The 25,494-nt window shown below is 40.3% G+C and overlaps 1 protein-coding gene across 1 annotated transcript in view; it reads left to right on the forward strand.

The window, feature by feature from the left end:
• Nucleotides 1-291: 291 nt before the first annotated feature.
• The window catches only part of pde1ca (phosphodiesterase 1C, calmodulin-dependent a), a 36,329-nt gene continuing 11,126 nt past the window's right edge, over nucleotides 292-25,494 (forward strand). The window contains exons 1-11 of the mRNA XM_085467505.1: nucleotides 292-468; nucleotides 5,472-5,585; nucleotides 6,593-6,775; nucleotides 7,797-7,863; nucleotides 8,145-8,261; nucleotides 8,540-8,680; nucleotides 9,154-9,254; nucleotides 9,820-9,948; nucleotides 22,844-22,945; nucleotides 23,346-23,466; nucleotides 24,912-24,993. Coding sequence (XP_085323631.1) covers nucleotides 296-468; nucleotides 5,472-5,585; nucleotides 6,593-6,775; nucleotides 7,797-7,863; nucleotides 8,145-8,261; nucleotides 8,540-8,680; nucleotides 9,154-9,254; nucleotides 9,820-9,948; nucleotides 22,844-22,945; nucleotides 23,346-23,466; nucleotides 24,912-24,993 — 1,330 coding nt within the window. The 5' untranslated portion in view covers nucleotides 292-295. The remainder of the gene's footprint in view (nucleotides 469-5,471; nucleotides 5,586-6,592; nucleotides 6,776-7,796; nucleotides 7,864-8,144; nucleotides 8,262-8,539; nucleotides 8,681-9,153; nucleotides 9,255-9,819; nucleotides 9,949-22,843; nucleotides 22,946-23,345; nucleotides 23,467-24,911; nucleotides 24,994-25,494) is intronic.

A 25,494-nucleotide genomic window follows, 5' to 3' on the forward strand; every position in this document is an offset into this window, starting at 1 on the left:
AATGTCCCGGTAAGTAATATTAAGTTTGTTGAGTTTAGTAAACTTCGGTGAAATTAGAATACCAAAGAAAAAATAACACTTAAAGAATTATTGCAGCCATCGAATATATCAGACAGTATGCTACTGAGGGGAGCTAACATAAGAGTTATGAGTTATAAGATATAATCTAAGTCGTAACATTGCTGTATGGAGCTGCAGATTTGGTTGCAGGTTAACATAGCTGGACTGGCCATCGGGCATACCGGGCATGTGCCCGGTGACTTATTTATTTATTTATTTTGTAATGGCATGAACAATGAGAGGTGGTGGATTGGCCAGATGCAGGTCAATGTGTAAAAATAACTCAGTTGTTTGGTGGTGGCTATGGCGGGGCTTCCACAGAGGCCAGCAGGTGGATGAGGGAAGGGGAGGCAGGAGGAGAGCCCCGAGGCAGCCGCCAGTCCGAGTGTCAGGTGAACTGAACTTCAGGTAAGAAGTTATGATCTGCAGTCTATCTGGGTCAGATATGAACCAAGTTTAGGTGGAGTTTATTTTCGTTGTGCTGACTATTTACCCTCAGTTGCAATAACTCGTACTGCGTTCTAGCCAGCTTGACGGAGTTTTTATACAACTGGGTGGGTGCTATGATGTTACTGATAGTGAACTTTATTTTATTCATAAGGTTAGTTAGTAGAGTTGCCAACGGCTCCTTAAAAAAATGGGATGGTCCCTCATTCAGAGAAAATATTACATACAATATTTCGTATTGAGCTGAGAAGAGACGCAGTTTGTCCCGGACTTTCGCTATAATGAAAAAAAGACACAAAGCTGGAGTTATTCTGTCGTTACGCTGCACAGCTGCCTCTTCTTCTCTCGTTCTCTCCCCCTGCCTCTCCTGTTGCTACTTCAATCATGAAACTGATCAATGATCAGCTGATCGGCTTTTCTCTCTTGTTTATTTATCGCCCACTTTGCGCCAGAAAGAGGAAACCAGCAGATGTCGCGCTAAACAACAGCAGCACGTTTAAGCTTGATCAGCTGTTGTTAGAATTTATTTAATATTAATTTCTAGTATCAGCTGATGTTTGCTGGAGCCACAGCTGTAAAGCTGCTGGTCATGATGTCGGTTTGGTTATGTGGTGAGAGGGAAACATGAAGATGAAACCAGGAGATGTCCTTACTGAATCATCAGAGCTGAACAGGTGATGGAGAAACAGGTTTACCTTTTAGGTGACATGGATGAGTTGAAGTTATGAACTGTTTCTGGGAGACAAATAACACCAGGATTCTTTTTTATGTAGCTGACAGCTGGTAACTGTGCAGGGGCGGGTCTAGGAAAGTTTTGCCAGGGGGCCAGGTAGGGCATTAACAGGGAGAGGGGGGCACAAAGAAATACTTTTCTTTCTTACTCTCATTTAAAATATCTAGCTTTTATTAAATAATTATCTAAATCTTACAACCAAAGTTTTTATCTGATGTAAAATGTATAGAAATCATACATATACCAACAAGACAGTGTACATCACTGTCACAACAGCATTTGTTTTCATTCAAAGGCTTTATGGCTTTAATACCTGGGCCCTATTTCAGGAAGCCGGTTTAGTGCAAACTCTGAGTAAGTAAACCCTGAGTTAACGAAAACTCTGGGTTTTCGGTTTCACAAAGCGAGTTTAGATTAATTCTGAGTGAGTTACTATGACGACACACTCCGTGAAGCTAACGTGCCCCCTAGCAGGTTTACTTCAACTAACCCTGACCTTCTCCGCCTCTTTGTCGGAAACCTGACTGTAGGAAGTGTCAGACATGGCGTGCCCCTTCCTTGAAGAGCCAGTAGATGTTGAAGCCCAAATTCTCCGCAGAGCTCTCCGCCGGGAGAGAGTGATTAGAGCGCGTTCGGACATGTTATCATTTCCTGATGATTTTCTGTGTGAACGTTACCGTTTTTCAGCACAATCTATAATTTATTTGAATAACATCCTCAGGCCTAATATTGCTCATGTGACACATCGCGGACATCCTCTCAGTTCTGTACATATTATATGTATTGCACTTCGGTTTTTTGCAAACGGGAGCTTTCTATATAATATTGGTGACGCTGAGCACGTTTCCAAGGCTACCGTCTGTCGGGCAGTCAGGAATGTTACAGTTGCACTGAAACGTCTCCTGTACTCGTTTGTGGTGTTCCCCGGTCATAGACCCACAAGATTTATCAAAGAGGGATTCCACAAAATTGCAGGTATCAGGATGAACAAAACTTAATTCATGATGTGGTGATACTTGAACTACTACTTAAATTTTACATTTATTTTCACGGTTCCCAGGCGTGATTGGCTGTATAGATGGCACTCACATTCCAATCATTGCTCCTTCAGTAAATGAAGGAGACTATGTGAACAGGAAGTCTTTCCACAGCATTAATGTACAGGTACATAGTTCCCTGTAGCATTTCAAACTAACAAATTATTTCATTATAGTAATGGATGCTAATTTGTGTTCTCTGCACTGTGAAGATCATATGTGATGCTGCCAACATTATCACAAATGTGGAAGCCAACTGCTCAGCCTCTGTGAGTGGTGGTGGTGGAGGACCCCCACCTGTTTTTCGGGCCTCCGCTTTTTTCTGTTGGCTATAACGGGTCACATTTGAGCATACAGAGTAAGCAAATATGTACTTGTAATGTGCTCAGATAATTTCAATAAGTGCTTACAGAGGGGAAATTAATGTAACCTCTAACTGCAATTGATTTATATAGGACAAACAGACCAAGCACTATGGCTCATAATTAGGGATGGGTACCGGTGTCCGGTGCCATGACATAAACGGTAGTAAGCAGACCGAAAAGCAGCGCACATTTCAGTGCTTTATTTCGGTGCTTTTTTTTTCCTGAGCTGTGATACACTTCTAGCCAATCATTTTACGTTTCCGAGGATAGTAGGCGGGGCCAGGTACGTACGTTCAGTTAGAGCAGAGCTACAGATTAAAAATGTCCAAGGCGAAGCGGTCAAAAGTCTGGCTGTACTTCACAGCAAAATATGCAAACTCAGCAGCCTGTAACAAGTGCTTTAAGCTGATACTGTGATACTGTCAAAGGAGGTAACACCAAGAATCCGATTAAACAGCTGGCGACGCATAGCGTTTTTTTTAAAAGCCGAGAAATGCGCCATATTTGATAGCTTGCTGTGAGACCTCACACCGTGCACGTCGGGTGGGTTGCCAGTTATCGGACCCGGAGCAACATCCCCCAAAAACCCGAAGAATAGAGTCCTGGCCCCTAGCCCTGCCAGTGTAGCAGAAATGATGAGGATGATGATGCAGCAGCAGCCGTTCTTCTCTGCATGAGTAGCTTCATGTTGTTCGTGTGTAATTTACGTTGAGTAGGCTAACCACGTTATTACATTAATGCATGTAAGGTGAACTAGCAAACATCATCATAGCTACATGCGGCTGTCTTCTTGTTTGATGGCAGATACTCCCTTCACCCTGGCCAAAAAGGCTAAAATGACCAAAGAAAAAGTGGGAAACAGTTAAACATATATGCCACATAGCTGCAGAAAAGGCACACATTGTTATCTTTTTACAAAAAAAACCAGCTGAACATGAGAGGTTTTTGGACAAAGTTTGTGTTCTCCATTCTTTAAGCACCGGTTCGAGCACCGTTTAAGCACCGGCACCGTTTCAAAAGTACCGATTTGGCACCGGTATCGGATAAAACCTAAACGATACCCATCCCTACTCATAATACAATTACACCTTACCTGTTTGGACTATATTTTTATATTTCATTTTTACTTGCTGCCAGGAACGTTTGGGGCCTGTTGGGTTGCACCTGCGCTCACATCACATCACAAAATAAAATGTATGAAATAAAAAATAAAATAAAATAAAATAAAATAACGTGTTAAATGGGTGGAAATCCCTAGATCAATGTTTAAATTAACACTCACGCATTGACTCTGTCGGCTTTGTTTTGCCGTGCATGCTCCCTTTCTTTTGCAGCTGAGGCTGTGTTACTTTTTTTCTGTGGAATTTGCATGTTATCGGCATATGCTGCCATCAGAATTTCGGCCTCAAGCGCTGTAAAATACATTGACCGCGCCTTCTTTCCCTCCGTCTCCATGGTGACTCGCTTAATCTGTGCTCCACTAATCAGGGCTTTATGTATCCTCGTGCGCGTGCTTAACTTGGGGTTAAAGCAACTCCGCGTTGATTGAACTAATTGTTATCAGCCTTTCTGAAACCGAATATTCCGAGTTGGACAGTTCGGGGTTACTCAACCCTGAGTATCGTTTTTCACTCTGAGTTTTCTAAACCGGCTTCCTGAAATAGGGCCCTGGTGGGCCGGTCTCTAGTCAAAATGCCCGATTTTCTGTCCCAGTCCAGCCCTACAGGTTAATACTGGCAGTGTCACCATGCCAGCTGACTGTATTTCATCATCAGCCAGTGTTGTTCTTGATCAATATTACCAAAGTTTACCATAAGGCAGCATAGCAAGTATTTACTTGCTTTCAGGTTTTATTCAAATGTTAGTCTTTTCAGTTGTTTCCCCACTTTTTTCCTGTTTCAAAATCACCAGTTTGTGAGAAGATTATCTTCTTTTTTTAATAGGCACAAAGTTTTGCAATTGGCATTGGCTAATTTGTCAATTGTTTGTTACAAATGTTTGTATTTTAATATTCAAAAATGTTTTTGCCCAAAACATATGTGCACTATATGTCAGTAAAAATACTATGCAAATATTGCTGTCCTTGAATGCTGAGTAAACACTGACTGATTGTATCTCTTGTACTTTATCAACGCAGTATTTAAAAACTTTGCACCATAGTGGTTAAAATCTCATTCTAATAAGAGTTAAAAGCGCATTCGGTTATTAGGTTTATAGGATTATTGAATTATGGTTAACGGTTGGTAGAATTTTTTTTTTAAACATTATCTGCCAATTACATCTGCCACCCTTCTCCAAATCTGTGCCCCTACCTGGCCCCCCAACAAAAATTTTCTAGACACGCCACTGCACACACTATTCCAAAAAAAAAAGCGAAATTTTCACTGACTCATCCCTGTTGCTGTTAGCAAACTAATTACATTAGTAGAAATATATTTAGCTTATAATTAAAATTGGGTGGGGGGAAACAACAGCCATTTTCTTAACAGAAACATTTCTGCTCTGAACTGGAAGAAAAAACCCTGAGTAGAAAGCTCACATCAAGACAATAGACCCTGTGCACGAGAAAATGCTGAACCAGGTTCAGGGAGGGGCAGCCCTTTGCTGCGACCAAGGTTTTCTCAAAATTTCTCAATTATCTATAAAGCCCACATTATTTTTGGGAGGTTTGGAAGGTTAACCCAGCACTATCTTCAAAGGAATACTCCAGACCTTTCTCCCATTTGGTTTTGGCAATAAGTGATTTGTTCTCCGGGAGAGTTAAGATCTCAAGCACATGGTGTGTTAACAGTTTTGAGGTGATACTGAGATATGGGCTATTTGTTCTAGGTTACGGTGTCTTGTTAAACAGCTGGAGAAGGGAGAAGCATCTGTGGTGGAACTGAAGAAAAACCTGGAGTTTGCCGCCTGTCTCCTTGAATCTCTCTGTTCTGAGGAAAACAGGTAAGGAGCTTTTAGCTAATTTCCCCATATATAGACTTTAATCAGTGGTGGAAAAATAAAATAGTCAGTATTTCAATATGACAATGTAATACTCACAATGCAATAAAACTTTTTTATATGTTGCGCTATGCCAAACATATTATGAGGCCTGGGAGCTTGAGGGTCCTGCGCAGTATCTTTGCTGTTCCTTGGAGTGTGCTCTTCTGGACAAAGATTTAGGATTTTGTTCCTGGGATTTGCTGGAGTCAGTCACCTAGCTTTAGGGTCAGTGCACCAAATGCTCAAATTACCACAGGGACCACTGTTACCTTCACTCTTCTTGAGTTCTTCTCTGAGCCCTTGGTACTTTTCCAGCTTCTCATGTTCCTTCTTTCTGATGTGTTTGTCATTTGGTATGGCTACATCTATCGCTACAGCCGTCTTCCTCTGGTTGTCCACCACTATTATTTCCGGGTGGTTAGCCATCACCAGCTTGTCCGTCTGTATCTTTAAGTCCCACAGGATCTTAGCTTGGTCATTCTTGACTAGCCTAGGGGGCGTCTCCCATTTTACCAGTTTTCATGGCCTCAGGTATGACAGTACTGCTCCTTGTGGCTGTCTATCTTGTATCCAAGCATCTACTGTTCACTGTGGTGTGGTCTTGGTTACATTGGGGGGGTCTAGCCTAGGGAACTTTTCTGGATAAAGATGCTCTGGTTGGGAGTTGAACTCCTGACCTGAAGTTTCAAAGGTGTCTCTTTTACCAGCATAGAGGATGGCACTGGCCACAGCATACGCATAAAAAGTCCTGAGCATTGTCACTCACAGGTTTCTCTACAAATATTTTATTTTATTTTATTTCATTTTATTTTGTCCTTAATGTGAAGCTCTTTGGTCACAACTTGCCATTTTAAAGTGCTGTTTTAATTAAACTTGGCTTGGCTTGGTTCATTTAAGATGAGGATGATAGATTAATTATTTTAGAAGATGAAAATGTACATTCAGTGTTTTTGTGAATGGTCTTGCAGACAACTGGGGCACCAAGATGATGAGCTGAGTGATATCCAGTCAGACTCTGTACCACTGGAGGTTCGTGACTGGTTGGCCTCCACTTTTACACGGCAGAGAACCCTGTTGCTACACCACAGTGAAGACAAACCACACTTCCGCAGCATCGTCCGTGCAGTACAGGCTGGGATCTTTGTGGAGAGGTTTGGCTTAAGACAGCTATAAAAAATACAAGTCAGTTTAACAAGTCAGCATAGTAACAGAACAGAAGCCTAGGTAGCAATAAAAAGTGTGTACATTTGTTTTTCTATTTTCTTGTCTATTTATTTGAAAAAAAAAAGCATCACACATTTCTGTAACTAAAACATATGTTGAGAAGTTCGGCCAAATGGTACTTTTTTCTTGTAATGGTTTTGATTAACATACAGTGAACAATTTGGATAAGGCCCCGAGATGCATCATTTTGTTTCCATGGATAAGACACAAACAATAGAAATGGACTGGCATATATATCATTTCTCTAGACTTGATGAACACTTGTTGCACTACCAGTCACATCCACCAATTAGAATTAATCTTAAATCTATCTTGATGTTCTTCAGCTATCTTACATCCCAAAAGTTAATTAAGAATCAGCAGTTAAACTAACAACTTGTCTCTGAGCTCTTGGGATACTGGAGTGATCAGAGAAAATCTATTCAGTACCTAGTAATAGCTTTGAATTACCCCTTTACCTTTGAATAGCATATTATGGCCGCAACTCAGGTCAACAGATATTATATTAGAATGGCTTGGGAGCCAATCCGAACCACTCAGTACAACACATATTATTCTCAAAATAAATTACGCAGATTATAGAAGTAATGCCAGAAATATAAACATTACTTTATCAATATAGAAAATGGAATGGTAAAAAAAATTGAGGTTGACAAGGTTTTAATAGAATAGATTTATTTTCCCCTTAGACTGAATAACAATTTAGAATAAACAAAAGTTAATCTTTCTTTATTATTTGGCCTAATATTGCAGTACTGCTTCAAAACTCTGGGGATCTTCTATTTTGGGGATGGATTTAAAAAAAAAAAAAAATTGCCTCTGATTATTCCTTCTCCAAAATAAATGTAACATATTCAAATTAATAAATGAGTTACCATACTGGGCATAGTGCATTTGTTCATTTGCTGTGTGCTTGTGTTGCTGTGTACTTTTGTCTGTGGGTTACAGGATGTTCAGACGAACCTCCAACATGACTGGTCTCAGTTATTCCCTAAATGTCATCACTATGCTTAAGGTATAAATGCACATGTACTTGGTGATTTCTTTAAAAATAAAATCAGTGACATGTATGTGAGTCTGCATTCAGTTTTAATCTCAGTATTAAAATGTCATGAGCAAGTTATACAATAGAGAGTTAACAGATTAAGGCCAGGGAAAAAGTTTTCTATCTACCATACTAATATGCAGGAACAAAAACTGCCATTTTGTGTATGACTTAGGTAAGACAAGGTACACAAGGACACACTCGTTTATGTTATTCAAATGATAATAAAACTGGTTTCTATGTGTCTGTAGCATGTAGATATGTGGTCGTTTGATGTGTTTGCACTGAATGATGCCAGCGGAAACCATGCTCTGAAAATTGTCTTCTTTGAACTGCTCAACAGATATAACCTGATTAATCGTTTCAAGGTAAACTCAAATAAAGACAGCTTCCATATATCATTTAAATGATTGACCCTCATATTATTTTAAGTTTTAAAGGGAATTTCTAATTCTAAAACAACAAGGTCTGCAGTTTTGTTTAAGAAGTGCAATACTTTAATAACCTTGTGAAAAAATTTCCCATACAGACTATAAATGACTTTTTGTTTTGTTTTTTATGTGGTGTTATCTTTTAAAGTGATGTAATCATATACGACTTAATTTTGCAGTCATCATGCTTCTCTCCTGCATTGTCTCAATATCAGATTCCTACCTCTGCACTCACATCATTTGTGGAGTCACTGGAAATGGGATACAGCAAATACAAAAACCCCTACCACAACTTGATACATGCTGCTGATGTCACACAAACGGTCCATTACCTGCTCATTAAGAGTGGAATAATGGTAAGTCTTGCTTGGTTAATGGTGATTTAAAATGTAACCAGGAAAACTGCTTTGCTTCTTTCGAGTTCTCAAAGAGACTTTTTCATATCTTGAAGTAATGGACTCTTTTTTTTCTTTACTGTTATGACCTGCTAGCAAGCCACAACATTTAAAACCTTAAAACTACCCCACATCCTGATAAAACATTAAAGGGGAAACACTGCTGCAATCCAATAGTCGGTATACCTTTGTCTTTTTTGTACAGATTTTGATCATTCTTTAGGTTTGTCTTTGGGGAGTCCATTAATCTTGCAGTTCAAGAAAGACCAGTATACTTTTAAAGCAATTCTAAACACAGAACTCATGAAGCCTTAGATTTAAGTGGCTATTGAATTTTTTTTATATTAACAACTGTGTAAAGCAATATTATATTCATATTTATTGCTTGTTTGTTTGTTACTACATACAAAATGCATCATCTCACTTTCTTTCAGCACTGGCTAACTGAGCTGGAGATCTTTGCCATTATTTTTGCAGCTGCCATCCATGACTATGAGCATACAGGGACTACTAATAACTTCCATATTCAGACCAGGTAATTCCTACTGAGCAACATTCAAATTATTGCAGTTTCTGAGGGGCTCTAGTGTTATTTAAAAGTCGTAAATAATTTTACTTGTAAAACGCCCTCCCAGGGAGGCCCCCTCTTCCTGAAGGACCAGAGAGGGGTCTCTCTAGCTGTCTATTGTCTAATGTTGCCTGGGTGTCCCTGCCTATATCTAACCTACTCTACAATACTTAACCATGTGGAATAAAGTGTTTAAAGTCATAATATTGTTTTTATAAAAAAAAAAAAAAATTCCCCGCTCGCCCCTGCGGGCGGTCAATCCTTCAAGATCGGGTCCTCTACCAGAGGCTTGGGAGCTTGAGGGACCTGCACAGTATCGTTCCTAGGACTGTGCTCTTCTGGACAGAGATGTCCGATGTTGTTCCCGGGATCTGCTGGAGCCACTCGCCTAGCTTGAGAGTCACTGCACCTATATGTATATATGTGTATATATATATATATATATATATATATATATATATATATATATATATATATATATTACCAAACAAGAAAAAAATCTGTGATGACAAATTTTCTGTGGCATTTGCAGGTCAGACACGGCGCTATTTTACAATGACCGAGCTGTTTTGGAGAACCATCACGTCAGCGCTGTCTATCGCCTTCTACATGATAATGAGGAAATGAATATTCTCTCTAATCTTTCAAAGGAAGAGTGGAGGTAAACAGTAAACAGTATTCAAATATTCTCAATTTGTGTAGCTGCTCCACATCTGTCATGGTCCTGTCCCAGTTTTTGAGTTTCTGTTGTGGACTTTTCAATTTAAGAAACTTTTCTTCAGTGCTTGTATTATTTGGTCTTAATTTTGTGAAAAAACACAATGCTTTTGTTATCTATATTTCTTGTTCTTGATTCGTGTTTGATTGTGTTAGTACCCTTTTGTCTCCAGTCTATCCTAATCTCTTTTCTCTATTATGTCAATGCCTCCTGTACCAGTCAGTCATGTCTCATTGTCTCACTCTAAGTCAAGCTCATGCATCTTAGTCCTGGGCCCTGTGCTTCGTACGTCGCTTACTACATCCAAGATCAAATGAAACATCCAAGACCAAATCATCGCGCTAACTCTGAGCTCGCTATTCCGGTTCCCCGAACACACCTGTTGTTGACGATTAGTATAGCTGGATGAAGTAATGTGAGATCACTGGGTGGCCCAACAGGGGCTACGCATCGATAGTAGAAACATTGATCGGCAACCCTTTGATTGGTCGGCGAAAATGTCGAAGGAGCGCGCTCGGTATTTTTCGGCAGCAGAGCAAGAACTCTTGAGTGAGGGATTTCAGGAGTTTCAGAGTTTAATTAAAACACAAGGGAACACTGCAAAGGCTGCAAAAGCAAGGAGAGAGGGCTGGCAGAAAGTTGCTGACAAATCAAACTCGTAAGTAATCCAATAATAACAATAATAATGGAGTGGATTTATATAGCGCTTTTCAAGGCACCCAAAGCGCTTTACAATGCCACTATTCATTCACTCTCACATTCACACACTGGTGGAGGCAGCTACGGTTGTAGCCACAGCTGCCCTGGGGCAGACTGACAGAAGCCAGGCTGCCATATTGCGCCATCGGCCCCTCTGGCCAACACCAGTAGGCGGTAGGGTAGATTTATCATATCACACCATATTATCCAATATTATATTACATTATATTATATTATAATATGTTATATTATATCCCCTTTCACATTAGAGCCACAACAGGACCCACTAGAACATGGGAACAAGTAAAAGTGAAATATAAGAATATTCTACAGAATGGTAATATTTATCACTTATATTGCTTGTCGTCTCTTGGAAAGAGACCCTGGAATACTCTGTTTGTTTGTTCATAACAGCAACCAAGAAAAGGGCAGAGCAAAAAAAAAGACAGGTGGTGGTCCTGCACCCCCTCGTCAACAAGTTGGTTAAGTGAATAATACCCTCACGGGAAAATCGATATCTCTCTATGAGCACACTGTCGCGTTGAGCTAAAGGATCCTGTCTATCCCGCAATATACGCTGAATTCTGAGGACTCTCCTTATCAATCTTGCACCTTCCGCAATGGGTTGCTCGCGTAAACGGACAGGACATGGCTGCGACAGACTTCCCAAATCCACCTTCGCTTTTATAGCCGTGGTCTCTCATCTTGATTACACGAAGTAATTTACAATTACTACTCTGAAATATGAATTACATCTGTAATAATCACATACATGTAATAGAATGTTAATAGTACATTTCCCTTTTTTAGGGAATGACCTGTATGTATCTGTGTGAAATCAATAAAAGGATCAAGTGCTGCATTATCTTTAGTTACATTGATGTTATTTATTTATGGTGAAACAGTGGTGGAATATCGCTGTTGCTTTCGTATGAATGACGCGGACATACCTGCGTGGCCACGATCTAATCCTGTTTACATAAAGTAAACCTGCTCCCCAGCAGGTTTACGCTTACGGCTCTGTTGCTATGACAGCAAGTCCCGGATGGGCTTCGGGGAACCGAACGATCCAGGATCACGCGAAATCGTCAACAATCTCATCCAGCTAACTCACTTAGCGCGGTACGAAGAACAGGCCCCTGGTCCTTGTATTTCAAGGATCAGTTACCTCCTGTTACCTCCTGAGAGTTTACTTTTCTCATGTTTCCCAGCGTTTCCTATTCCTAGTTTATATTTCCAGTTCAGGTTCCATAAGTTTCAGCTTTTTTGTTTTCCTTTTCCTTTGTTGGAAGTAAACTTCATACTGCATACATCTTAAGATAGCTAAAGTCAACAAAGAGCAGCCTGGTGTTACTCCCCTGTTAGGGCTCTAGACTAACTTTTTGCCATGGGCGTACTGGTACGCCTAACTTTTCAAAGTTAGGCGTACTGGCACAAAAGTTAGGCGCACACAAATTTTATAATAATTTATATAATATAATGTGTTTTTCTGGATACACTGTTCTTTTTCAGCATTTAAAGATTGATGACACCGTGTCAGAGCACTGGCTATGAATTTCAGAAGGATCAGGCCTTAACTTAACAGAAAAGTTAGCAATAGTTCTTTTCCTATTACAGCTACAACCACTTCTGTCGTGCCTAGGCTGCTCACTAGGGCTGGGTATCATCACTGATTTCTATAATCCATTCGATTCCGGTTTTCAAAGTCCTGATTCGATTCAACTTAGCCTCAGACAGTTAGAAATATTATAATTCTGATCATTTATCAGTACTGACTTCATCAGAATTGTGAACATCACAGCAGATGCCTTTGTGTGAAAGTAACTGAGAATAAAACACAGAAAAAGATGAAGGAGATTTTCCTGGTCTGGCTTTTTATAGCAGATAACCTTAAAAATATTCTACAATGTTCTGCATATAAAGTTTAAATTTCTTCAGTATTGAACAGTGTTGGTTAAGTTACTTGAAAAAAGTAATCAGTAACTAATTACTGATTACTTCCCCCAAAAAGTAATCCCGTTACTTTACTGATTACTTATTTTCAAAAGTAATTAATTACTTAGTTACTTTTTAAAAACACGATTTACAACCTGAAGAGGTTCAAGTTCAAGTTCAAGTTCAAGTTCAACTTTATTGTCACTTCAACCATATACAGTTTAAAAATACACAGTGAGGCGAAACAACGTTCCTCCAGGAACCAAGGTGCTACAAGACAAGTTAGTGCAAAAAAAAAAAATAATATATAATATATCTAGTAATAATATTGTGCAAAAGAGCATTTACAGGTTGGTGTGTGCGATGGTTTGGTGGTGTAGGTCAGTGTGTTTGCGCCATCCGTCTCCTCAGCAAAAAAAAAAAAAGGGGGACTGACTGATAAACACGCACACACACACATACACTAACATTATCACTCAGCTTAACTCAAATACCTCAAAAACATTGAGACTGGACTGACTAACCAACACAAGCGCAAACACACTGACCTACACCACCAAACCATCGCACACACCAACCTGTAAATGCTCTTTTGCACAATATTATTACTAGATATATTATTTATATATATATATATATATATATATATATATATATATATATTTTGTGATAAAGCGATAGATCTTTCAGCCCAATTCTACTTTTTCTACATAATCCATCATACAAAATGTAATCAAATGGAAAAGTCTCTTTTTTTTTAACTTGTTTTATCAGTTTTAATCTTTTAACTTTATGCATCAAGCAAAAATTTAATTATATGCAACATTCTCTGAGTTGAATAAATTAGTTTAACATTTAAACCTATTTTCTGCACATTCCAGCACATAAAATAAAATATTTTTTGTGTTTACACTCACTCTTTCAAATAGATGCAAGTAAAACACAGCAGAACATAAATAAAGTCAAAGACTCAGCGGTCCTGTTGCTCTATTTTCACCCAGTGGCGTGTCCAGCGGGGTGGCCTGGGGGGGCACAGGCTTCCCCCCCAACCAGACTGGCCACCCCAGGTGCCACCCCAAAGGCAAAACAATAAAATTCAATCAAATATCAAATGTCCGATTATGTTTTCACGGTGAAGCTCAGATATCCGAGTGTAAGTGAATGCAGCATCGGCTTCTGCGCTATGTGCATCACGTTAGCAAAGGTAGGAGAGCCAAGCACGAAAGACGGCACCGCAGGAAACAATTTTTCGGTGAAAGAAAATGAGGACAGAATAAATGTCCCGGTAAGTAATATTAAGTTTGTTGAGTTTAGTAAACTTCGGTGAAATTAGAATACCAAAGAAAAAATAACAGTTAAAGAATTATTGCAGCCATCGAATATATCAGACAGTATGCTACTGAGGGGAGCTAAGATAAGAGTTATGAGTTATAAGATATAATCTAAGTCGTAACATTGCTGTATGGAGCTGCAGATTTGGTTGCAGGTTAACATAGCAGGACTGGCCATCGGGCATACCGGGCATGTGCCCGGTGACTTATTTATTTATTTATTTTGTAATGGCATGAACAATGAGAGGTGGTGGATTGGCCAGATGCAGGTCGATGTGTAAAAATAACTCAGTTGTTTGGTGGTGGTGGCTATGGCGGTGCTTCCACAGAGGCCAGCAGGTGGATGAGGGAAGGGGAGGCAGGAGGAGAGCCCCGAGGCAGCCGCCAGTCCGAGTGTCAGGTGAACTGAACTTCAGGTAAGAAGTTATGATCTGCAGTCTATCTGGGTCAGTTTAAACCAAGTTTAGGTGTAGTTTATTTTCGTTGTGCTGACTATTTACCCTCAGTTGCAATAACTCGTACTGCGTTCTAGCCAGCTTGACGGAGTTTTTATACAACTGGGTGGGTGCTATGATGTTACTGATAGTGAACTTTATTTTATTCATAAGGTTAGTTAGTAGAGTTGCCAACGGCTCCTTAAAAAAATGGGATGGTCCCTCATTCAGAGAAAATATTACATACAATATTTCGTATTGAGCTGAGAAGAGACGCAGTTTGTCCCGGACTTTCGCTATAATGAAAAAAAGACACAAAGCTGGAGTTATTCTGTCGTTATGCTGCACAGCTGCCTCTTCTTCTCTCGTTCTCGCCCCCTGCCTCTCCTGTTGCTACTTCAATCATGAAACTGATCAATGATCAGCTGATCGGCTTTTCTCTCTTGTTTATTTATCGCCCACTTTGCGCCAGAAAGAGGAAACTAGCAGATGTCGCGCTAAACAACAGCAGCACGTTTAAGCTTGATCAGCTGTTGTTAGAATTTATTTAATATTAATTTCTAGTATCAGCTGATGTTTGCTGGAGCCACAGCTGTAAAACTGCAGGTCATGATGTCGGCTTGGATATGTGGTGAGAGGGAAACATGAAGATGAAACCAGGAGATGTCCTTACTGAATCATCAGAGCTGAACAGGTGATGGAGAAACAGGTTTACCTTTTAGGTGACATGAATGAGTTGAAGGGAAGTTATGAACTGTTTCTTGGAGACAAATAACACCAGGATCCTTTTTTATGTACAGTGGGGCAAAAAAGTATTTAGTCAGCCACCGATTGTGCAAGTTCCCCCACTTAAAATGATGACAGAGGTCAGTAATTTGCACCAGAGGTACACTTCAACTGTGAGAGACAGAATGTGAAAAAAAAATCCATGAATTCACATGGTAGGATTTGTAAAGAATTTATTCGTAAATTAGGGTGGAAAATAAGTATTTGGTCACCTCAAACAAGGAAAATCTCTGGCTCTCACAGACCTGTAACGTCTTCTGTAAGAAGCTTTTCTGTCCCCCACTCGTTACCTGTATGAATGGCACCTGTTTGAACTCATCATCTGTATAAAAGACACCTGTCCACAGCCTCAAACAGTCAGACTCCAAACTCCGCCATGGCTAAGACCAAAGAGCTTTCGAAGGACACCAGGAAAAGTATTGTAGACCTGCACCAGACTGGGAAGAGTGAATCTACAATAGGCAAGCAGCTTGGTGTGAAAAAATCAACTGTGGGAGCAATCATCAGAAAATGGAAGACATACAAGACCACTGATAATCTCCCTCGATCTGGGGCTCCACGCAAGATCTCATCCCGTGGGGTCAAAATGATCATGAGAACGGTGAGCAAAGATCCCAGAACCACACGGGGGGACCTGGTGAATGACCTGCAGAGAGCTGGGACCAAAGTAACAAAGGTCACCATCAGTAACACACTACAACGGCAGGGAATCAAATCCCGCAGTGCCAGACGTGTTCCGCTGCTGAAGCCAGTGCATGTCCAGGCCCGTCTGAAGTTTGCCAGAGAGCACATGGATGATACAGCAGAGGATTGGGAGAATGTCATGTGGTCAGATGAAACCAAAGTAGAACTTTTTGGTATAAACTCAACTCGTCGTGTTTGGAGGAAGAAGAATACTGAGTTGCATCCCAAGAACACCATACCTACTGTGAAGCATGGGGGTGGAAACATCATGCTATGGGGCTGTTTTTCTGCCAAGGGGACAGGACGACTGATCCGTGTTAAGGACAGAATGAATGGGGCCATGTATCGTGAGATTTTGAGCCAAAACCTCCTTCCATCAGTGAGAACTTTGAAGATGAAACGAGGCTGGGTCTTCCAACATGACAATGATCCAAAACACACCGCCCGGGCAACAAAGGAGTGGCTCCGTAAGAAGCATTTGAAAGTCCTGGAGTGGCCTAGCCAGTCTCCAGACCTCAACCCCATAGAAAATCTGTGGCGGGAGTTGAAAGTCCGTGTTGCTCGGCGACAGCCCCAAAACATCACTGCTCTCGAGAAGATCTGCATGGAGGAATGGGCCAAAATACCAGCTACTGTGTGTGCAAACCTGGTAAAGACCTATAGTAAACGTTTGACCTCTGTTATTGCCAACAAAGGTTATGTTACAAAGTATTGAGTTGTATTTTTGTTATTGACCAAATACTTATTTTCCACCCTAATTCACGAATAAATCCTTTACAAATCCTACCATGTGAATTCATGGATTTTTTCTTCACATTCTGTCTCTCACAGTTGAAGTGTACCTCTGGTGCAAATTACTGACCTCTGTCATCATTTTAGGTGGGGGAACTTGCACAATCGGTGGCTGACTAAATACTTTTTTGCCCCACTGTAGCTGACAGCTGGTAACTGTGCAGGGGTGGATCTAGGAAAGTTTTGTCAGGGGGCCAGGTAGGGCATTAACAGGGAGAGGGGGGCACAAAGAAATACTTTTCTTTCTTACTCTCATTTAAAATATCTAGCTTTTATTAAATAATTATCTAAATCTTACAACCAAAGTTTTTATCTGATGTAAAATGTATAGAAATCATACATATACCAACAAGACAGTGTACATCACTGTCACAACAGCATTTGTTTTCATTCAAAGTCTTTATGGCTTTAATACCTGGTGGGCCGGTCTCTAGTCAAAATGCCCGATTTTCTGTCCCGGTCCAGCCCTGCAGGTTAATACTGGCAGTGTCACCATGCCAGCTGACTGTATTTCATCATCAGCCAGTGTTGTTCTTGATCAATATTACCAAAGTTTACCATAAGGCAGCATAGCAAGTATTTACTTGCTTTCAGGTTTTATTCAAATGTTAGTCTTTTCAGTTGTTTCCCCACTTTTTTCCTGTTTCAAAATCACCAGTTTGTGAGAAGATTATCTTCTTTTTTTAAATAGGCAGATAAAATTTTACATTGGCATTGGCTAATTTGTCAATTGTTTGTTACAAATGTTTGTATTTTAATATTCAAAACTGTTTTTGCCCAAAACATATGTGCACCATATGTCAGTAAAAATACTATGCAAATATTGCTGTCCTTGAATGCTGAGTAAACACTGACTGATTGTATCTCTTGTACTTTATCAACGCAGTATCTAAAAACTTTGCACCATAGTGGTTAAAATCTCATTCTAATAAGAGTTAAAAGCGCATTCGGTTATTAGGTTTATAGGGTTATTGAATTATGGTTAATGGTTGGTAGAATTTTTTTTAAACATTATCTGCCAATTACATCTGCCACCCTTCTCCAAATCTGTGCCCCTACCTGGCCCCCCCAACAAAAATTTTCTAGACACGCCACTGTTTTCACCTGTAAAGCAGGACTGCGGTAGGCGGAGGTTTACCCTGGTGCAGGTGTGCCACGGTCAGTTGAAGAATCCGCGAGTTTCTCTGTGAATTTCGCATTACGTCGTTGCGCACTCGGTGCTTGCTTGGAAGTTTAGGGGTTTTTTTCGCTGTAAAAAGAAGTTTTCTTCCCACACACGATGGACGCTAATGTTTTTGTCACTTTTTATGGAATCAAACTCAGAGTAAGGTCAGTACTTCCACGCTTTAAACGCTGCACGCTCACACTCTCTCCCACAATCGATATGTGATCCACTGTTGATCTGCACACAGCTGTTGTCACTAACGGCGCACTCGCTTACGTCACTGTCATGAGACATTCTCGCAAAAAAATCACGGTTTTAGTAATGCAGTAACGCAAAAACGGTAATCTAATTACCGTTTTTGCAATAGTAATCCCTTACTTTACTCGTTACTTGAAAAAAGTAATCAGATTACGCGTTACTGCCCATCTCTGGTATTGAACAACAGAAAAAATAGGCTTTCTTGTCCGAGGTCATTTAAGTGAAAAAAGAAAAGAAAAAGACAGCAGCCGACAGCGCTGTAAACAACGGTAGACTGGTGGGTAATAAGCGAATGAATAATACAGAAAACAGAGATTGGAGACGGGAAACTGTTCTTGAAGTATAGAGAGAGATAGAGAGAGAGCTAGCTGTGCATGAAGTGTGATTTTAATAGTCGTGGAAGCAAAACAGCAAAATTCATGACGACATTGATCAAATGTGAAGCGCAGTTTGCCGCTTCTTTTGCTGCTGGCTTGGTGAATTTTGGTTGGAGAGAGACAAAACCTGCAGCTCAGAATCAGCGCAAAAAGACGTAAACACAGCGCGGACCGGACGCATCAGAATCGCTAAGCTCCGACAGCGTGTCCGTCTACGGGCCGTCGGGTGAGAAAGCCGAGAAAGACAAAGTTGATTCTGATGCGTCGGTCCTCTGTGTTTACGTCTTTGTGTGGAATCCGTGTACCTGCTCTCATTTGCTGTTTGGTTGTTGTTGAAATGGTTTTGTGAGCTTTAATCTGAGAATCTGGCGTTTCTGGCCAAACACAGTTATATTTAAAAGTCGATTCAGGATTTAATGAATTGATATCGCTTTATTCAAGCTACTCACCTCCCACTTCCACCTGCACTTTCAACTGGACCACGGCCAATCAGAGAGGTCCCGCCCCTTACTATCTCTGATTGGTTTAGTCCACGATAGGGGCATAATGTGTGTCTGTTGTTGACCACAGGGAAGGTTGCAGATTTTTTTTTTTTTTTTTTTTTTTGCTACCCGAACATTTGGTCGCACAGGTGCAACCAAATTTTTTTTTTTAGTCGCACCACTGAAAAATTTGGTCGCATTTGCGACCAAATTGGTCGCACTCTAGAGCCCTGCCTGTTGTTCCAGGTGGGATATGGTGGTGTGGAGCGTTGTAGCAATAGCATCTTCAGTTGATCTATTATGTCAGCTGAAGTAGGTCGAGTGCAGGTGGCAGGCAGGACATGATGTGGCGTCAGACCAGTTTCTCGAAATTCTTCATTACAACGAGTGTTAGAGCAACTGGTCGGTAGTCGTTGAGGCTGTTAATGTTGGTCTGTTTAGGCAGTGGGACGATTGTGGACTACTTTAGGCTTGGCAGGATTGAAGCATTGAAGATCTTAGTGAAGACTTAGGCCAGCATATTCCTGCACCATTAGGCTTGGGCTGCTCCTGCCTTCCAATGTTTGCATTGATGTAGATGCATACATAAGCATAAACCCTCTCCTCTGTTCTTACTGGAGTGGCTGTTTCTGTCGTGATGGTGGACAGTGCAGCATGCTAACTCAGTAGCTGAGTCTGGTATTGATTGCTGTAGCCAAGTGTCTGTGAGTAATACAATGCTACTGTCCCGTACACAGTTGTTGACTGGAGCCCGTGTTCTCAGTTCATTGATTCTGTTGATTATGGACTTAATGGAGAGGAAAATGCTCAGAAGCAGTGGCTTTCTTTAGCCTTGCTAGTGGGCCCACCCTGCAGCCTCGCCTTTGCCTCCCGTGTTTACACTTCCTCTGCTGGCCACTGGGAAGAACCAACCATTGACACTGTGGAGTTCTTATTATATCCTCTGGAATGCTGTGGAAGTGATGATAGTCCCACTTGATGTTCCTGGCACAGTGTAATCCCAAACTCAGAAGGCCCTAACGACCTTGCCAGACATACAGTAGTAAAAAGCCACATACACCCGCACATATACATGTATAAAATATAGAAAACAAAGCATCAAACATGAAGAACAGTAAGCCGCTGCATCTATGCATGCTGTCATCTTAACAGTACTTTCCATTCATATTTATCTATAAAGTGTCCCTGCAGTTGCCCAACTTCCCAAGAGGAATGGCTGAAATCACAGCATCCTCTTTTTCGCCTTCTCTTGGCGAAGGCGGTCGCACTTTTCTCCTCTCCTCCCCTCCCTTAGCTTCGCTGCTTAGCCTCTTATGTCCTTGTCTAGTCACGTGTTTTTTTTGTACTACTTTTCCCTGGAACACTCTCTCACAGTCTGTTCTCTAAAACCTAAAAGAGGAATTATGGATTGGATCAACTGGTCCCTGAATGCAATTGACACCCCTTTCTCAACGAGAAGTTTCGGCTTGGGTGAGCCTGAGTGCTGAAGATATCTACCTATTCGGAACTATGGTAACAGGGTTCTTGCTGATCGGAGCTGGCTTGGCCCTGGCTTATCGAAGAATTAAGGAAGCGGAACCGGCTGTTCAAACCCCCACAAGGCTGCCCGCTGGGATTGAGACGATGGGAGAGGCGTGAGTTTCTCAAAATGGGCTCATTGAGTACAGCACGGATAAGATCTTGGAAAGGCTACGGCTGCTGTGAATACTCAGAATAACATCTCTGAGAGCAGACTGGATTACATCTTGGAAGGGCTCGCTCGGAATAACATCTCTGAGCGCAAATTGGATGACATCTTGGGAAGGCTCACTGTGGTCGTGAGTTTTCAGAATCGGCTCTTTGAGCACAAGAATGACAACATCACAGAGCGCAAATTTGATACCCATATGGAAAAGAAATAGTAAAAACATATATGATTTACTCATGAAAGTGGGCACTTTCATGAGTAAATCATATATAAATCATATAAGGCTTACATGATTTACTCATGAAAGTGGGCACTTTCTCATTACTTTCATATATTTTTTTAGTAAGTATACAAAACATACAAGTTTCATTGTATAATTTTTCAAGGGATCTTATATGTGTTTTCACTCTTGTATGCTTTTCATACAAGTTTCATACAAGACAGATAAAAACTTTATAAGATTTATATATATCTTTTCCATATGGGTAACATCATGGCGAAGCTCGCGGCTCTCCAACGGGAGATTGAGAGACCAGTGTTGGACTGTTAGAACTGCTTTGAAATTCATATTAGCTGTTCGCACTAAAGTAAAAAGCACCATCACTTATGCGGATACCCCTTTGGCGCCAGCTGCGGTTGCAAGGCTGGAGCCGAACAAAAACACCCTGATAACGACTGTGTTTAGTCTGTTCCTTCCCATTCCATGCAAGGCCACCTGGGTTGGCTGGTAGACTGTTTACTTAGCCTAGCAGGGCGAAGGACGCTGTCTCAGCTGAACTCTGGACACGCACACACATACATATACACTGATATGCACACACTCATCCCCCCTCCCTTTCCAAACGCCTTCGTTGCTTGTTCCCTCCTGGGAACACGGCAGGTCTGAGCCCGCGCTGGAATGGTAGCGCTGGGCAGGATGGCTGCTGTGTTTGCTTCGGATTACTCCTCACCCCCCACCCGACCCTGTGGCTTTTCACGTGCTCCATAATGTCGTGCTGTGGACATTTATGTGCTTTTTTGTGCAGAGGAGTTTTTTCGTTTCCTGTTCTCATGCTGTCCTCCCAGGAGCCCAGCATGAGCAGAGGTCTCTTTTTTTCCCATTGTAGTGTATATTTCAGTGTGTTTTTTTTTCTGTAACGCTACCGATCTCCGACCTGTATCCCCATGTGATGTCTGTGTTGTGTGTGTAAGGTCGGGGGGCATCTCTGAATCGAGGAGGCGGCCTAACAGTACATCTTTAGCCATCTTACAGTGCTGTGATTCCAGCCCTTCCCCAACTCTCTGTCAATGCACTCATGGCCATTGATCACTTTGATCAATGATCAATAGGCTTTGATCAGTCGTTGTAGGTGGTCATGAGAATTTGCAATGATTAACGAATTGACCTCACAGTCCATTGTTCATTCAGTGGGCTGGTTTCAGTTACTGTGCAAATGTATTGTTTATAAGAATGAAAACTCTACGTCCAAAGGAACAAAATCAACTTTTTGGGATTTACTTAACTGTATGATTGAACATGCATCAAGACATAAAATAAGGTGATATCTTAAAAATAATAATTAATATGTATTTCTATTTGTATTATTTTTCTGTTATTTTACCAATTTTGGTAATATAGCATACACCATTTGTAGATTACTAGTAGATGTTATATACTCTTGAAAAAATCATTCATATCATTTCCCCACCAAACTTCTATAATTTCACAACATACCTGTTAGTTAACAAACCCACATAAAATTACAGAAACTTTACTTCTTTTAGTAGCATTTTGGGGTCATTTTACGCTCAATGCACCAAATGTGCATTTGAATGTGTATTTAGTGCACAAAATTAGAATTCAACAGTTTTATCTTTTAAATAAACAAGGTAAATATATATGAAATTATGTTAAACTTGCAACTGTATTTTTGCACTCTTTTTCTGTGTAAAAAGTTTATTTAAAAATGTAAAACATGTTTATTTACAGGTACAGGTTTTTTATTTTATTTTTTATTACTCATGTTAATTTACAGACTTTGACAGTTTTTTTTTTTAAATAATCGTGTTGATATTTCACATATTTAAAAATAACAGGAAAATACTGTATCATTTATGAAAAATTCTGTTAAATGACAGATTTCAGATTCAGTTCCTGAATCCTAATCCTTTCAGATTGCTATTATTTCTAATTCTGGAATATTTTACTTTCTACATTTATTTTTTCAGAGAACTGCGAGCCTTAGTAGTGGATATGGTATTGGCCACTGACATGTCCTGCCACTTTCAGCAGATCAAAGCCATGAAAAGCCTCCTGCAGCAGTCTGAGGCGTGAGTAATGGCTTCCAAACTCTTATTATAATCAGCAGTAAAGTATGAAAGACTGGGATAAAGATATTTTTGTTAAATACTGTCAGCAACGTTAATGTGTAGCTATCATATTTGATGGATGCTTGCTGAAAATCAGGAAAATTCTGATCTTATTTACAGAGTCTCTATATCCAAAAGCCAATGGCCAATCTTTAGCTTTACTTTCAATAATTCTTTTTTCCCTTGGAAAAGATGAAACTGATTTAGCAATCATGGTTTCTCTCTAGATCTTACTCTCGGAAGTTTCATTGCACTCAAAAAGTACACTCATATTTACCCAATTTTAATGTACTTTTCTTTGGGAGCTGAACAGCTGCTGTTTGTTTACACCCACCAGTGACTAACCACTCTTTATTCACAGGATTGACAAACCAAAGGCTTTATCATTGCTGCTGCACACTGCTGACATCAGCCATCCTGCCAAATGCTGGGACCTCCATCATCGCTGGACAACATCCCTGCTTGAGGAGTTCTTCAGACAGGTAGTCACCTGAAAAATTAGCACCTACCTCCTAGTCCCTCCATTGACACTTTATTGTGTAAAGGAAGTGGGAGCCATACTATAATGATGATAACCTTTTATCGGACACATAAAACAAACAAACCAATATATACATATACACAGCTAGCTGGATATACTTGTACACACACATGCTCAAACAAAATTTCTGTGACATGAAATAACCACTCAATCATTAAGTCAAAAATGGAACAGAAGTATGCACAGACTTATTTACACCTTGCCCATCTACTGAAGTAAGGACCCTAGAAGTTTTCATATGCTGCCAAAAAAGAAACAAACAAATAAAAAAAACCTTGAGCTTTGTTTTGCTGTAATCTGCATCTGCAATTACAGTACAGTCACAGACAGGAAAACAATTACTGTTTAGGACTGACTGCAAAAATAGGAATATTAATCTACTGCAGTTCTTTAATTAAACTTAAACACTTCACATGTGCAAGTTGTATTACAGCTGAATACGGTATTTCAGAAAGGTATGAGTAATGTTATTGCAACTTAATTATTGGACCACAGTAGTTTACCATGCAGATAACATTACTCTTCAACAGCCAACTAGACATAGGGTGAAAAAATTATGCTTTGACATAACAAAATAGAAACATTTCTTGCCAGGTACAAACATTTTGTTTAGTCTCCTATTGTGGTGGAGTCTGTTTCCCATTTCAGTCGATGTGGTTTTCAGAGGAGGCTTGCATTCCGTCTCAGTTCATAGTGTCTAATAAAAGGCATAAAATAAAAGAACTTTTATTTTATAAAAGTTTTTAAGTCACTTCATTACTTTTCTAATTCAATAGAATTAAAAACAGTGTTTCAGGGAAATTGCATTGGTTAGTTGTACACATAATAACTCTTACATATACACATGCAGATATACACTCATCCCCCCCTCCCCTTCCAAACGCCTTCGATGCTTATTCCCTCCTGATGCAGATGGTGGATCAAAGGGGACCAGCGCATATTCTGCAGGCCCGGATGCGCTGTCTACACTGGCTGTCTCTCACCTTTTACCTTTCCCTGTTGCTTGTCATGCGTTTCAGTGGTGTATTAAGATTTTTTCATGTGCTATGCGCGGAGGAGGGTTTTTTTCTGTTCTCAAACTGATCTCCCAGTAGGAGCTCAGTCTGGAGTGAGTTCTTTTTTCTCCTTGTCCTTCCTGATGTTGTGCATTTTTCCATTGTTCGGTTCCGGGTCGCTGCTCGTGCGGCTGACCGGCCAGCTAAAGTAACAGCTGTCTAGCCTGACCTGTCTCCCCAATGTGATGTTTGTGTATTGTATGTACGGTCGGCAAGGTCAGTCTCTCTTAATTGCCCCTTGGGGATAAATAAAGTCTTCCGAATTTGAATTACAGTGTACATTATTGAGGCCAACTGTCTTTGTAAACATAGCGGTGTCATTTGTTTTCAGGGAGATAGGGAAGCAGAGCTGGGTCTACCTTTCTCCCCTCTTTGTGACCGCAAATCCACCATGGTGGCCCAGTCCCAAATAGGTAAAGTTCTTAAATACAGTTAATGCTTCTTTCTAAATGATTAGCATATTTTGGATACATTTTAAGTTTTGTCAAGCAGCAGTCAGTGACCAATAACAGCCAAGTGAATATAATAATATTTTTTCAAGTTCATTTTTGGAAGAATTGCAGTGCCTACAGATAAATGTGGAATCTGAATATCATGAAACAAAAATACTAGTAAGTCAAAAGAGTTAATATTCAATTCAGTTTCAGTTTTCAATTAAATTGTATTTATACAGTGCCGTATGCAGTATACAGTTATTTATACAGTCTAAGACTGTCTAAGACTGTATAAATGTGATGAAATGTATAAAGTTATGTTTATGTGTGTCAGTCCAGTTTGTGAGTGTTCAAGAGTCTGGGAGAAGAAACTGTTTCACAGTTTGGAGGTAAGAGAGGCTCCAATGAGCTTCTCAGCTGTTCAGCTAAAATATACCATTTATAAAGCTCTCACCGTTTTTTGGACAGCCAGCAATTTAC

The sequence above is a fragment of the Copadichromis virginalis genome, linkage group LG9 (assembly GCF_057382275.1).
Source record: "Copadichromis virginalis isolate Kocher_CV1m ecotype Utaka linkage group LG9, C_Virginalis_male_GT1.1, whole genome shotgun sequence".
In the NCBI taxonomy this organism is placed as follows: domain Eukaryota; kingdom Metazoa; phylum Chordata; class Actinopteri; order Cichliformes; family Cichlidae; genus Copadichromis; species Copadichromis virginalis.